Genomic DNA, 14781 nt, shown 5'->3' with positions numbered 1-14781 from the left:
TGAGATAAAGACAGTGGGGAGGGCCATTTTAGGAAGAGGGAAAAGCTTGAGAAACAGCACAGGCAGAGGCCCAAAGCAGACGCTGTGTCTGGGGAAAAGCGGATATGTGTGGCCACAGCACAGTTTTGTGCCAGGTAGCAGGGGATAAGGTTAGGGTGGACTAACTAGTCTTAAGGGCAGGTTACAAAGGACTGGGGTTTGAGCTTTATTTGGTGGGTAATGAGAAGCCATGGAGAGGGGTGATGGGACCCCAACTTCCAAGTGGATGGATAGCTCCACTTAGTCCCCTCAACCACAATACCCTCCCCTCACTTCCTGAATCATCCCTGACTCGGACAGTCCCAGGACTCTGCCAGCTTGAGACCCCTGTCATGTGACCCTCACTCTGCCTTCCCCTACCCCTGTTCACCCTGGTGCTCTGGCTGGGTAAGGAACCTGGGTTCTAACAGGGCAAGAGCAACCTTGCAGCAGAAGCTCGTGGGAACTGTCCAAGGTGCTGAACCGATGCCACGCCCAGTTTTAAGTACTCCCATTTTAATGATTGGCTCCCGCACCATTGTTTCTGTTGGACAGAGAATTTCATTCCCATCCTATAGATGAGAAATGGAAGCCCCAAGAGTTCGAAGAACCAGAGCTAGGAACTTGGTTTCTTGCCTTTCAGCCCAGGGCTCTTTTCTCGCACTCAGCAGCCCCAATGTAGTCCAGCATTGCATACCCGAAGTGATTCCATTGCTGCTGCCCAGACTCTCTTCCCACTTCCATCCCTATGTTCATTTCCCCAAACACTGACAGGTATGTCCACCCCACAGCGCCTCCTGACACTGACCACTGAGGGCGATCCACAGGTGCTTGGGTGGATCTGCCTGGAACAGCAGCTGTGCACGTTTATGGCTTTATTGCATCGGGAATCCCTGGGCATAACTCATCCTGGCACTCTCCTTGGAAGGGAGTGCCGGGCTTGAGGGAAGCAGTGTTCTCCCACACTGTCACATTTCACCAGCAATTGACTGCCCTTTTACTGGGCATCTAGTGTTCCAGGCCCTGAGCCGTGAACTTTCCATTTGAAGTTTCTCACTCTCATGGCTAAGTCTCCTCTTAACAGATGAGGAAATTCAGACTTAGGCAGGATAAGTGACTTTTCAGTAGGGACAGTGGGGATTGGCAGGCCACGATCTGAACCCAGATTCATGTGGTTCCATGGTGGCCCGTCAGTCAAAGTCTATCATCTAATAGATGAGAGCTGTGGTGGCTCCCACCACTACTGGCTTTGTGATCGTGGGCAAGTCACTTATCCTGTTTGAACTTCAAGCCCCTCATTCTCAGGCCTAGGCATGTGGAAGTGCACCTCTGTAGGGCTCCTGCGAGGAACAGAGATGAAGCTTGTGGCAAGGACTCGGTAAGTGTTTGCTGCTAATGTGAGTATGACTATTATTGGGCACAAGCTCTTAGAAGGCTGGATGGGCATCTGATTAGCCTTTCCATACCCTCAGCAGCTCCCCCAAGTTCTTGGCAGAGGAAATATCCAGTGTCCTGGGAAGGAAGGAGAAAGAGTGTGAGGGTTAGAACACCCTGAGTGTCAGGTGGGCTTGCTTCTGCCCCATATTCTTATGGCCTCAGGCGGTGGGGACCACCTGGCTGGATCAGGCATGCCACTGGGCTCCCGGGGTAGTTCAGTACTCCTCATGGTTATGTTGAGGCTGAGGCCATTCTCAGTCCTCAGACTCTGAGAGACCCTGTTTTCACAAATGTATCCCAACATCCTCCCTAAAGAGCCCTTGGCAGGAAGAGCTCTGATGGGAGAGGACAGCTGAGCATATGCCTCACATCCATCACCATGTTGGCTACTCACATCCAGTAGCAGACAGGACTGATGTGACTCTCACCTTACAGATGAGGACACTGAGACCCAGCAAGGTAAAGCGACATGTCCAAGGTTACTGAGCTGAGGCTCAAGGTCTCCAAACTCTCAGAAAAGGGTTCTTTTAATTCGTCTCAAATTAATTGCCCATCCTAAAACTCCTTCAAAGAAAAAGACAGGTGCATACATTCACAAACCAACTAACAAATAAAGGCAATGCTAATTATCACTGACTGCAGGACATTTGGGGGAGGGTCTCAGCCAAGTCTGCTTTCTAACTGCTCTGATCTCCCACCCTGACCAGAGCTGGCTAACTGCAGGAAGTTGCATTCATTCAGAAGCCGGGGTGAGGGCAATGGTTTGGTTTCCCCCTTGGAACCTGATGTGTGCGGGAATGAGCCACGCTGGATGAGACCAACTGACTATTCTGTAATCACCTCAAGCAGCTACTGCTCAACACCCGACAGCGCCCCAAAAGAACCTTTCCAGGTAAAATGAGGCTTGGCAGGAGGAGATGGATGGGAATTCACAGGGTCTCACCAGGGCCGCTTCGCTCACAATCTGTCTTATTTAGCCCCGAGCCCCAGGCAGGTGGGATTCCACATCAAGATGATTCCTACAAGTGCCAAGTCCCCTAAAGTTCAAGAGCAGGAAGTCATTTGCATCCCAGATGGAAGGAAGAGACGCGGGGGCCTGGCCTTCAGATTCCTGGAGCCATGGGGGCAGTGGGCCCACAGACACTAGCCTCTCTAGGACCACCCCCAACCTTCACCCACCCAGGGCCTGGATTTCCCCTTCTTTTGAGGAGCAGTGACAAGGCAGGCAGCTGGGGGTGAAGAAGGGGGAACAGGGAGGCCCATAGACAATGTATACAATCAGACTGTAACAACCTCAGTGATGCCCCCTTCCCCTGGCCAATACACACACACACACACCCACTTGCTCCTACTTTCTCTCATTTCCTCCAGAAGGGTGTGTTTCCTGACTTGGTCTGTGGAGCCTGCATAGTAGACCATCTTAGAAATCAGTCAGTTCATCTCCCCCTGCACACTCGCCATTTACAGATGAGGGAACTAAGACCCTGAGAGCGGAAGCCACTTGCCCAAAGTCAGAACTACCCTGGTAGCCAAGCTAGGACTGGGGTCTGGATGTCCCCCGAGAAGTCTTGTGTGGTCACTTCATTTTGGCTTCAGTCACCTGATCACTTGACTAGGTGAGACTTTTAATCCCAAACAACCATTCGCTCCTACCCAAACCCCAAACCTCGGGCACTCCATTTTTCTATGGAAGTTATGGACCAAGCTCACACCAATAAAGGTAAATTAGGAAATTTGCAGGAGGGACAGATCTTTTTCTCTTTTGAAGATGCCACTGGAATCACCTTCACCCAGTTTTATCTGCATTGGGGAGGGGGAAGAAGGAGCTGAACAGAGTTTTGTTGTATAGATCAGGGGCAACCTGCCCACAGCAGACACTGTCACCAGGCAAACCTGTACTCTTACATCACGACAAGGGCTTCCTTCCAGTGGATCGCCACCTTGGCAGCACACTGGCCACAACCAGACCACACTCAGACCAAACATATCAGCATCTCCAGGAGAGGGCAGGGGCATCAGCGTTTGTAGAGCTCCCCAGGTGATTCCAGTGGGCAGCCCGAGTTGGGCACCATCCTCTTCCTACTCAAAGTGGGGCCACTGAACAGCAGCGTTGGCATCACCTGGGAGCGTGATTAGAAGCACAGAACCGGGACTTCCCCAGTGGTCCAGTGGGTAATACTCCGCGCTCCCAATGCAGGGGGCGCAGGTTCAATCCCTGGTCGGGGAACTAGATCCCGCATGCATGCCGCAACTAAGAGTTTGCGTGCCACGGAGTTCGCATGCCGCAACTAAGAAGTCCGCATGCTGCAACGAAGAGCCCGTGTGCTGCAACTAAGACCCGGCACAGCCCAAATAAATAAATAAATAAATAAATAAAAAATAAATATTTGAAGGAAAAAAAAAAAGAAATGCAGAACCGTAGGCACCTCCTCAGATCTACCGGATCAGAACCTGCACTTTATCAAGGTCTGCTGGTGGTTTCTGAGTTCACTAAAGTCTGAGAAGCACTGAGGCAAGGTACTCCATACAGTATAGCCCATCTGTACACCTGACAGCAACCTTGCAAGGCAGGTGTTCCATTCCACAGGTGAGGAAACTGATCCTGAGAAAGGTTAACTCACTGGCCCAAGGTCACACAGTTGGTGAGTAGGACAGCCAGGATGTGACCCTGGGCTGGTTGCAAAGGCCACTCTTTGTACTACATAAACCACTTCTTATAGCACCATAAAAAATCTGGTCACGGGGGTCCCCTGAATGTTTGGGTCCTCAGACCCACTGGGCATGCCCCGCCATTGAACAGGATTCCACTTCCAATGTCAAGTTCCCCGGAATCAAACCTCATAAAGACCAGCATAATTCATGAGGAAATACAAATAGTAAACAAACACGTGGGGGAAAGGTTTACTCTCCCTAGTAATCAGAGAAATGCAAATTAGAGCAATACTGAGGAGCCATTTTCTACCTATATAATTAGCAAAAATTAAAAAAAGAAAAGAATGTTAGCAGAGTTGGTGTGAAATAGCTACATTCATACATGGCTGGCGGAGGTGTAGATTTATATAACTCTTGAGGAAAGTAATATGGCCACATCCATCAAGAGCCATAAATACATTAGGCCCACTGACCCTGGGAAGTCACCCTAAGGAAATAATTCAATAGGAGGGGAAATGCCGTTTGTAGGAAGATGCTCATTGCAACATTTGTTGTGAACACTGGAAACAAATCAGTATTCAGCAGTAAGGGAATGGTTGAGTCAGCAGGGGGGCCATCAGCTCCTGCAGGGTCATGCAGCCATTTAAAATGATAATTAAGAAGCCCAAGCAGCAAATATGGGAAAAAAGAAAGCAAAATACAAAACTCTGGGCTTATTACGTGCTCTGTGGTTATCATGATGGAAAAATATTGTGTGCGTAGGATATGGACACAATTCGTCCAAACACCAAAGAAGACAACTGGTGTTTCAGGGTGAGGGGACAACGGAAAGACACCTTCCTTCCATTACTTTTACAGTTTCAAACCCCAATAGAATTGGCCTTTAAGAACAGCCTTGGCAGCTCTCTGGTCATGGACTCTATCTCTGAGTGGCACATGGAGATACCCTCATTCTGCATCCACGGCCACAGGGCCACACTCCCTGATTCCACCTGGAAGTGGGAGGAGCTGGCCCCTCCTTTCCTGTGTAGGGGTGGCGGTGGGCGGAGAGGCCATGGGAGTCCCCTTCCATCTTACCATGAAGCCTGGGGCACAGGTGCAGCTCCCAGTGACGCTGTGGCAGTTGGCGCCGTTCTGACAGGTGCAAGGCAGCTGGCAGCCATCGCCATAGTAGCCAGCAGGGCAGGATTCATTGCAGTGGTGGCCAGACCACCCTGGCTGGCAGGTGCAAGCTCCAGTTACTGGGTGGCAGCTGAGCAGATGAGAGAAGAATGAGAGGACAGTCTGGTCAGGAATGCGGCCATATTCCACTCTCTGCCCACCCCAAGTCTGGTCTGCCCAGGGCTGCAGGATCGAAGGGCCTCTGAAGTTAAATTTCTTTCTTTTTTTTTTGGCAAGTATTTTCCCCCAGTTGTGAGTTGTTTATTTATTTATTTATTTATTTATTTATATTTGGCTTAGTTGGGTCTAGTTGCAGCACGTGGGATCTTCTGTTGTGGCACGTGGGATCTTTTGTTGCGGTGCGGCCTTCTCTCTAGTTGTGGTGCGTGGGCTCCAGAGCGTGTGGGCTCTGTAGTTGTGGCACGCGGGCTCAGTTGCCCCGCAGCATGTGGGATCTTAGTTCCCCAACCAGGGATCGAGCCCCCATCCCCTGCATTGGAAGGCAGATTCTTAACAACTGGACTACCAGGGAAGTTCTGAGGTTAAATTTCTTAATGTATTATTTGTTTGCCAGACGATGCCAAGGTTACATGGTCTTATTACATGTTTCTTATTAGCCCCAAGAAACTGAGGCTCATAGTTGTTATATAATTTGCCTAAAGTTACATAGCAAGGAAGTAGCAAAATCAGGATTAGACACAGGTCTCCTGACTCCCAAACAAGTGCTCTCTATAATACAAATACACAGACACCAAAGCAGGAGGCAGCCTCTTCCCTTATGGACTGGGAGGTCCAGCACTTCACCCACTCTGCACCCAAGGCAGATGCCCAGTGTGTGGGCAGGCACAAGAGGGCTGCAGTGAGGCCCAGTTACTCTGCATATTGTAGGTACTTGATGAACATTTGCTGAGTTAAAATGGAACCTTGGGGCAGATGCGTCCTCCCCTCTATGGCAATGTCTGTATTGGAGAGAATGCCCTCCATCCATGCATTGCTAGGGCTCTTTAAGAGCAAGCAAGATCGTCTCCATCCCCTCTCTGGCAAGCCCAGCGAAAGAACCATTTGGCTGGAGGCAGGGGCTGCCTGGCATGACCTTTAGAGAGTCAGGCAAACTCTGGCTGGCAGAGGTCTGATCCAACAGCCAATATGCATCCATGATCCCGGGTGTGGTGACCATTTTCTTCTCAGAGCTTCTGTGGGGAGTGTAATTGACTGATGGCCCTAGCTACTGTGTCTGAAATCCATCACTACATTTTCTCAGAGGTCACACTTCCCCTGGGCTGCTCTCAGCTAGAGCACAGCAGGAATATTAAGGTCGACACATTCTTGGCAAATCTGGGACTCCTCTGATGGACAAGTTTGGCTTAAAGACTCCCCATCTCGCCAAACTTTCTTAGAACTGTGCTTCAGTCTAAAACTTTCCAATCAACCTTCCTTCCTTCTCTCTTTCCTTCACACAGGTCAGACCTGCATTGCGGTCTCATGCTCCCCTAGCCTCCTCAGCCCCTTCCCCATTTTCCCTCATAGCTGTGTCCCTAGTAAATCTCTTGCTCTCGTCATCTGCTTCTGGGAGAACCCAGACTAACACTCCAGAGAAGACGCTGGATGTCAGAGACAAGCTTCTTGGATTCCCTGTGTCATCTGCTTCCTTGCCCTGGAGTCCAGCTCAAGGGATATGGTCCAATGGCGCAAGCTCTGGGCTGGCAAGAGAAGCCTACGTACAAATCTTGGTTCTGCTAAGTTCCACGAGGATATGGGCTTTGCCTCCCTGGGTCATTGGTGGATCCCCAGTGCCTGGCTCACATTCACTGCCCAATTAAATACTTGGGAATGAACAGTACTTTTACTACGCGTAATTATTTTCTGTCTGTTGACTTGTTTATCACCTGTCTCCCCACCAGGTGGCAGCTCCATGGGGGAGGGCCCTTTGTCTGTCTATTTCACTTCCGTATTGTACCCCAATGGCCAGCAGGGTCCCTGGCACCATGAAGATACCAATACATATTTGCCAAATGAATTAATGCACAAACTAATTGTGTGAAGCCCAGCCAATTTCCGGGAGCCCTGATCTTCTCATGGAAAATGAGGGATGGACAGGAGCAGACAGTTCCTGAATAGTAAGTGCAAGTAGCCAATAGTCATTTTGGAAAACGTTTAGTCTCATTAATCATCAAGTCAAAACAACAACTGGATATCACTTTTTCTCTATCAAAATGGCAAAGTATTTTTGTTTTTTTTTTTTTAAAGGGATAATGCTCAATGCTGGTAAAGGTTTCTAGAAAACAATGTGGGGTTATATATCAGGAGTCCTAAAAATATTCAGACCCTTTGGTCTTGTAATTCCATTTCTAAGAATCTATCCTAAGGAAATAGTCACAGTTGTAGAGAAAGATTTATGCATGGAGATGTTCCCCAAAGCATTATTTATAACAGTGGAAAAATGGGGGCAATTTATATAATAATAAATAATATGTGACCAGGCTATTAAAGCACCAGGCACTTTACACCTATATTTCTAATCTTCAAGTAAGCCTGTGAGTTAGGCATTAGAGCCTCTATTTTTCAGATGGCACTTGGAGGTTATATGACTTGCCCAAGGTCACACCACTAACTCAGTGGCAGCTGGGATTCCGACCCAGGTCTGTCTGGCCATGTTCTGGTCACTGCCTCATGCTGCCTCTGACACCAGGGTACTGGTTCAATGAATTATGACAATTCATATGAAGGCATGTTAGAGAAGTATTCAAATGTTTTCCAGTCTATTTAATGATATGACATAAGGGTAAGTGAAATAAGCAAGTTGTGTATAAAGTCATGATCTAAAATATGAAAAAAAAAGTGAATCAGAAATGGATGAAGAATGAACAAATTACAACAAAATGGTTTTTGTACTCACCCCTGGATTGAGAAATTATAAGTGACTGAGTTTTTTCTTTAATTTCTATGTATTCTCTGACTTTCTCAAACTGAGCATCTATTATATTCATAAACAGATAAAAAGTGATAAAAATTATAATATATAAAAAAGAATGTGTGTAAAGAATGGATGTTTGAAGACTTCCTGACTTCTATGGTTCCAGATAAATTCCTCCCTGGGTCCCACACTGTAAGGGGAAATAGTGGCCCGCACGTGTGTCATGGGGCAGGGGGCCCCTACTTGGTGGCCCTGACCCTCAGCCAGACAGTTGTGGGGTGCTCCCCTCTGTCCCCAACACTCCCAGCAAAGCCCTAAGGCATGGCCTTTCTCGGTTCCAACTTTTCAGGGGTCTCCTCTGAGGTTTGGGTTTAGGGTCAGAGGGACTGGCTCGGTCACAGTCGTGGAGACTGACATGCTTGGACCCAGGAAGTAACACGGCAGGCGCTGGCGGCCGCAATCAGCTCTGTCTGGCCCCTGAGATTCTGAAGGGTCTCAGGCATCCTTCTGCCCTTCTTTCAAGAGAGTCTCTCGTTACAGGTCCTTGCTCTGGTGTGAAGACCACCCTGTGAATAGCATACTAGACACACAGTGAGCTGGCGAACGCTGGCCTCTAAGCTCTCCTGCGTTTCTTCTTTCCATCTTAACCGCCGGTGTTTTGGATGTTAGGGGTGTGTCTCAACGTCAATTTTACCTTTTTACTCTGAGAAACCAGAAAGCTCAAAACCAAACCTGAGATAATTTCTTCCTCTCTCCTTTCATATCGCTAAAATTCTATTTTAAAAAACAAAACACCTCTGTTTTCTTAATTCGATCACTTGTCACTTATTATAGAAACTCCAAAATCCCTTTGAATAGAGGGTGGGGAATGATCGCTGGCTCAGCGATTAGGACTGAAAACTGCCGTTGCCATGCTCTCGGCACCTCTGTCACATCTCCCTCTCCCTGGTGTACCCTGCTCCCTGCCCCGTTGGTGGCAGAGCCATTCCCTTGGGTCACATGGCAGCCAAGTGACTCCTGCTTAGGCTGGTTTGGCTTTTGCTCTGCCTTTTTTTTTTTCTCCCCCCCTCACCTTTCTCCATTTCCCCCAGACATAGATTAATCACAAGTTAATAGAAGCCGAAAGCTGAACAATACAGGAATCTTTTCAGGGTGGAATTTTCTGCCAGCTTTTCCTGGCTGCTCTGAGATTTCTATCAATGCTGCATCTGGTGGCTAAGTCAAATCTTTCAAAGGTAATCCACAATCATGGCTGCTGGAATTCGTCTATGACAATCCAATTGTGGAGGGGACATGGACAAGGTCTGACACACAGGTGTTCACTTTCTCAAGGTTATTCCTTTATGAAGGAAGGAGGCTGCTTTGTGTGTGCTACAAAGCATTTATAAAGGGAATGAAGTGTGGGGAATTTCACCAGCCACTTCTTCCTTCCCAGGGCACGTGGGTACAACCTCTCTTTGAAGCAGCCTCTCCAGAGGGGCATAGAGCCGGGAGAGGCTGGGGCCAGCTGAGGAGGGTTTTCTATGGTTGGGGGTTAGGAAGACTTTGCTTCTCTAGGAAAGATGCTCAAGGCCTTCCTGGCAAGCTGTCTTGGAGGGGCTCTGCTGCAAGCTCTTGCGGAAGCCAGCGGGGAAATGAGGCAAGGTTTCTGGGGATCCCACACTCTGTCTCAGGGAGTTCGGTGGAAGCTTCACTTTCAAAGATCACAAGAAAACTTTTAGCCCCCACTGGGCTGACAAAAGGCGATAGACAGATTGGGAAACTAGGACAGAGGAGAAGTACACGTATCAGGACACTGACTCAGGCAGAGGTAGTTCTAAGGCCAGGACTGAGGGGTCCCAGACCTACCCAGAACCTGCAGCTTAACTGCCTTGGGATTAGGAGTCCTAGAGTCATCCCTCTGCTTTTCTTGGATCCCGAGAGAAGGCTCTAGAATGGGACAAAGGCTCACAGGAAGAGAGGAGTGACCTGTGTCCACAGAGAGGAAGAGAGCTGTTCTCTGTGTCCCTGAGAACAAAGCCAAGTGCAGCATGAGAGAGGTGCAGTGAGAACACAGGCTCTCAACCTCGGGCAATTCTGCCTCCTCCCACCCCACCCAGGAAACGTTTTTGGTTGTTAGAACTTGGGGCTGGGGTATTGCTACTGGCATCTAGTGGGCAGAGGCCAGGGATACTGCTAAACATCCTGCAATGCACAGGATGGCTGTCCACAACAAAGAATTATCCAGCCTAAAATATCAACAGTGGCGAAGCTGAGAAATCCTGAGTTAGACTAAATAAAAATTCGGTGAGTGTCGGGGGCTCAGTCACTGGGGCCGTGTGCCAAGGGAAAGGGGTGAAATATTTTTAAAAAATAAGGTGACATCAGCTTGGGAGCAGAGCCACCCTAGAGGAATGGGCGATTTAAGATGAATTCAGCGATTCTTTTTCCTGAAGGTCTGCTCTGTGCCAGGCTCCGTGCAAGGCTGAGGCTGCAGAGACCCACAAGCTCGGGCTGTGACACAGCTCCCTGCAAGGAGATAGTCAAGCAGACATAGGGGAACCCGGCCTGGGGGGTTGGCTGCCAGGTCCCCACGCTTAAGAAGCACTACTGCCTCCCAACCCCTGAAATGTGACACGTGTTAAAGACAGTAAAGCAAATAATCATCAATATTGAATGGGCTGAGATTAGCGACGGAGAAGAGGGAGTCCTTCCAGATTAATAATGCATCGAGGACTCCTTCAGAGGAGGGATAAATTATGCAGGGCACGGCTGCTTGGGTATGGGGAGAAAACAATAGCTCTTTAATTTGGGGGTTGGTTGGATTTCCGTGGCAGGGACTCTCCCTGCACTGGACCTCAGTGGCAGCCTAGCTTCCTGTCCCTGACACGGTCCTCCCTTGGCTTCCCCGCAGGGGTAGGGGTTCCTGGTGCTGCCCCTCACCCGTGGAACAGCCTGAGGCAGCTGCCCAGTCCCCCGACCAGCCATGTGGGACCCCCGTGTTTAGAGTCTTGGAGCTCTCACCCCACCCTCCAGACCCAGCCCAGAAGCCACCTCCTCCAGGAAGCCTTCCCTGACCAGTGAAGCGGTTTCCTGTGGTGCTTTCTGTACAGAGCCCTGGGTCACAGTTACTTGAGTACATGTTGGGACCCAGCAGGGCCAGCCGCATATATTTCATTGATTCTAAGATGCACTTTGCCCCACATTTTCAGATCTCTGATGCAGTCAGTGGTATGTCATGGCTCAGTTTTAGTAGTACATAAAATAAAGCAGTGCCTCACTACTGGTGTTGTCTTGTATTTGAAGAAATATGGTAGGAGGTCCTCAGTGTGGGTAGGTGCTCCAGACTCAAGTTCCTGAGGGCTGGACTCGTGCTGAGGGACCCTTTCTTTCTTGTGTTTGGCCCTGCAGGCTCTGTGTTTGTTGAATGAATGACTGAGCAAACGAATGCTTAAGTCATATGTAGCCCGTTCCATTGGCTCCAGAGCCCCCTCTTAATGGTGTCCTTCCCAACCTTCTGCCCTTGCAGAGAGCACTGCCCGAGCCACTTAGCTCCAGGAACTGAAGACTGGGGACAGATTCTGTCAAAGCCACAACACTTTCTAAGAGGCCTCTGCTAACAGTGACCTGAGGACCTTGGGTGATGTGTGGAGAATCAAAAGCTGGAAATGAAGAAGGGCCGAGGCTAGGTCCTGGCTGTCCCAGAGACAAGGCTACAAAGCAGAGGTATCTCTCTCTGGCCTGCCAACAGAAGCAGCACCCACTGCCCAGGGCAGCTGGTCCTGCAGGCCTGAGGGGAGAAGGGAGACTCCCCTCACCTTGCACCATCCTAATAAGAGGCAGCCACATAGAGAGCTGTGGAAGCATTTATCTGGGGCCTGACAGCCCCATTTGAAGCTTTAATCTGGGGCCCGACAGCCTCATTTATCACCAGAGGGCGGTGCCAGCTGGTGCAGGAAGCAGGCAGTGAGGGGAGCTGGGGGATGTGGCCCAGGGCGGCTCTGGCGTCTCCACTTCCAGGAAGCAGGGCTGGGGCCGGCTTCAGCCCAGATGTCCCCAAGCCCCACTTTTTTTTTTAACTGAGCCTTTTATATTACTTATTTTGTTTAGTAGCACATGATAGAATTATACACAGATGATTTCTTAAAAATCAAATGTGGTTATTTGTATATACATTAAGCCCTCAGCATAATTTCTGCTTCTGAAGTGCTAATACAGTATTTAAAATTATACAAACATCCAGTAAACGGCATTTTAGTTTATGACACTCTGTTAATACAATAAATATACAAAACTTCCAAACTACTAAAAACATGCAACATTAGAGGGAGAGATGGAGGGCGTTTATATAGAACCATGACAGTCACCGTAATGGCAGCTCAATACCACTCGCTGACAAACTATACAGATATCCCTAGATAAATAATCCCAGTCCTAGATTAAAAACCACTGACGCAGGGCTTCCCTGGTGGCGCAGTGGTTGAGAGTCCGCCTGCCGATACAGGGGACGCGGGTTCGTGTCCCGGTCCGGGAAGATCCCACATGCCGCGGAGCGGCTGGGCCCGTGAGCCATGGCCGCTGAGCCTACGCATCTGGAGCCTGTGCTCCGCAACAGGAGAGGCCGCAACAGGGAGAGGCACGCGTACAGCCAAAAAAAAAGAAAAACAAACAAACAAACAAACCACTGACACAGAGTGCAGGGAGAGGCTACCCCAAGCCAACCCTGCGGGCCTGCCCTCTGTCCCCTCCCGCTCTGCCACTCTAGCCACGGCCCCAGGGGACAGCCCTCTGCAGGCCCCAGGTCAGCCATACCGTTTTTTAAGGTCCCTTCTAACACTGTCCCTCTGTGGCTCAAGTCCCCTGCTTCTGCCTTGGTGGTCCTGTCTCTGGGCCCCTCGGGGCTGGTAAAGGGCTTGGTTAGATGCAGACTCTGTGGATGCAAAAAGTTCTCCCGACCATGCCCCCAGGGCCCTGGTACCCTGAGCCTAGCCCCCCGCATTCCCACCCATCCCACCAAGTTCCCTCGTGCTCCTGTGTGTGGGGTCTCAGGTTGGCCTACGTCTTTTCATCAGACTGGCCAGTGAAGGTGATTGCTGAGGTCCCAGCCCTTTCACTGCCTGCCTGGATGATCTGGCTGGAGGTGGGCTTTGTGCCCTGACAGCCCCCCTCCCCACCAGGGCCCACCCCACCCCTGTCCCCCGCTCACCTGTCCCCAGATCGTTCGTACCTGATGGTGTTGTCGGCATCACAGGGGCAGGGCAAGCTGCAGCCTGGGCCGTGCAGGCCCTCGGGGCACAGACGTTCCTGGCAGCGTGGGCCTTTGTAGCCAGGTTCACACTTGCAGGCACCGGTGGTGGGTGAACACTGACCCCCATTGTGGCAGTCACAACGCAGGGAGCACTGGAAGCCAAAGGTCCCGAAGGGGCATTCCTCTTGGCACCTGCGGGATAGCAGAGGAGGGTGAGGCTATGCCCCCTCACCTGCCCTTCCAGATCCACCCAGCACGTACCGCCCCTGCCTCCAGGCCTGGGCCTGGTGTGCTGCACCTCCTCACAGTCCCCTCCCCTCTTTCCTCTCCTCCTCCAGGAAGTATTCCGTGGTTTAGTCGCCCCAGTCCATTCCCTCCTCCATGCCAGTTCCCCTCAGTCCCCAGGACTGAGTTCATATTATCATATTTCATTGAATATAGGCCTTATGTGGTTTTTTGTCATTTTTTGATTGCAGTAAAGAAGTAGAGCATAAATTCACCATTTTAATTAGTTGTAAGTGTACAGTACAGTGGAATTACGTACATTTATACTGTGCATCCATCACCACCGTCCACCTCTGGAAGCTTTTCATCTTCCCAAACTGAAACTTCTGTACCCAGTAAACAACAAACCTTGTTTTGAAAATATATTCTAACATCTCTGAAACCAGTTAAGTCTCATAACTGATGGCATGTCACAGTTTAATTTTCAGTGTTTTTCATTCTTAGCAATATATAAACTAATGATGCATCTCACAATCGGTGGCATTTCAGATTTGATGAGATGGGGTAATTTTATTTCTACTCATTGTCTCTGTTCTTTGAGTCTTTCGGACAGATGTACAGTCTCTCTTTGCCATATGGGAGACGATCCTCTTCCACCAGTGTCGAGTTTCCCCATGAGTACAAGATGCATCCTCCTTCATCAGACTGGAGAATCCCCCAAGACAGGGACTATTTCCTCTTCCTTGGACTGGGGGTTCCCTCAAGGCAGGGGCTGAGCCTCTTCCATCAGCCGGTGAGCCCCCCAAAGAAGAGGACCTGGCCCCCTTTGTGTCCTGCCTCTGCTGGGGCCTGGGAGTTGGAACTCCCAGCATAATGATCATTATTTGACTCATAAACTGACATGCATTGGTTGTGGGTCCTCTGTGGGTGGGTGTAACCTCTGCTGCTGACTGCCTAGCTTCCTGGATGTGCCCAACACCCCTCACCCCAGCCCAGGGATATTCCCCAGGGGATGTAATTCATTGTTACAGCAACAACTTAAGGGGTAAACCTGGGGGCATATGGGGTAAAAGAGATGGGCAACCCCTGCGTCCCAGAGACAGACGAACAGAAATGGCCTATGGACTGTGGGGTTTTGGATTAACCA

General features: G+C 49.9%; 1 protein-coding gene across 1 annotated transcript in view; it reads right to left on the bottom strand.

Moving 5' to 3' along the window:
- Positions 1-14781, bottom strand: part of MEGF11 (multiple EGF like domains 11) — a 352130-nt gene that overhangs the window by 53007 nt on the left and 284342 nt on the right. The window contains exons 9-10 of the mRNA XM_024735135.1: positions 13389-13601; positions 5185-5359 (exon numbers count right to left, since the gene is read on the bottom strand). Coding sequence (XP_024590903.1) covers positions 5185-5359; positions 13389-13601 — 388 coding nt within the window. The remainder of the gene's footprint in view (positions 1-5184; positions 5360-13388; positions 13602-14781) is intronic.

This window comes from Neophocaena asiaeorientalis, unplaced genomic scaffold, assembly GCF_003031525.2.
Source record: "Neophocaena asiaeorientalis asiaeorientalis breed wild unplaced genomic scaffold, Neophocaena_asiaeorientalis_V1.1 scaffold264, whole genome shotgun sequence".
Lineage (NCBI taxonomy): Eukaryota > Metazoa > Chordata > Mammalia > Artiodactyla > Phocoenidae > Neophocaena > Neophocaena asiaeorientalis.
The sequence above is the reverse complement of the archived record's forward strand: the minus strand, read 5'-3'. Positions and strand labels throughout refer to the sequence as shown.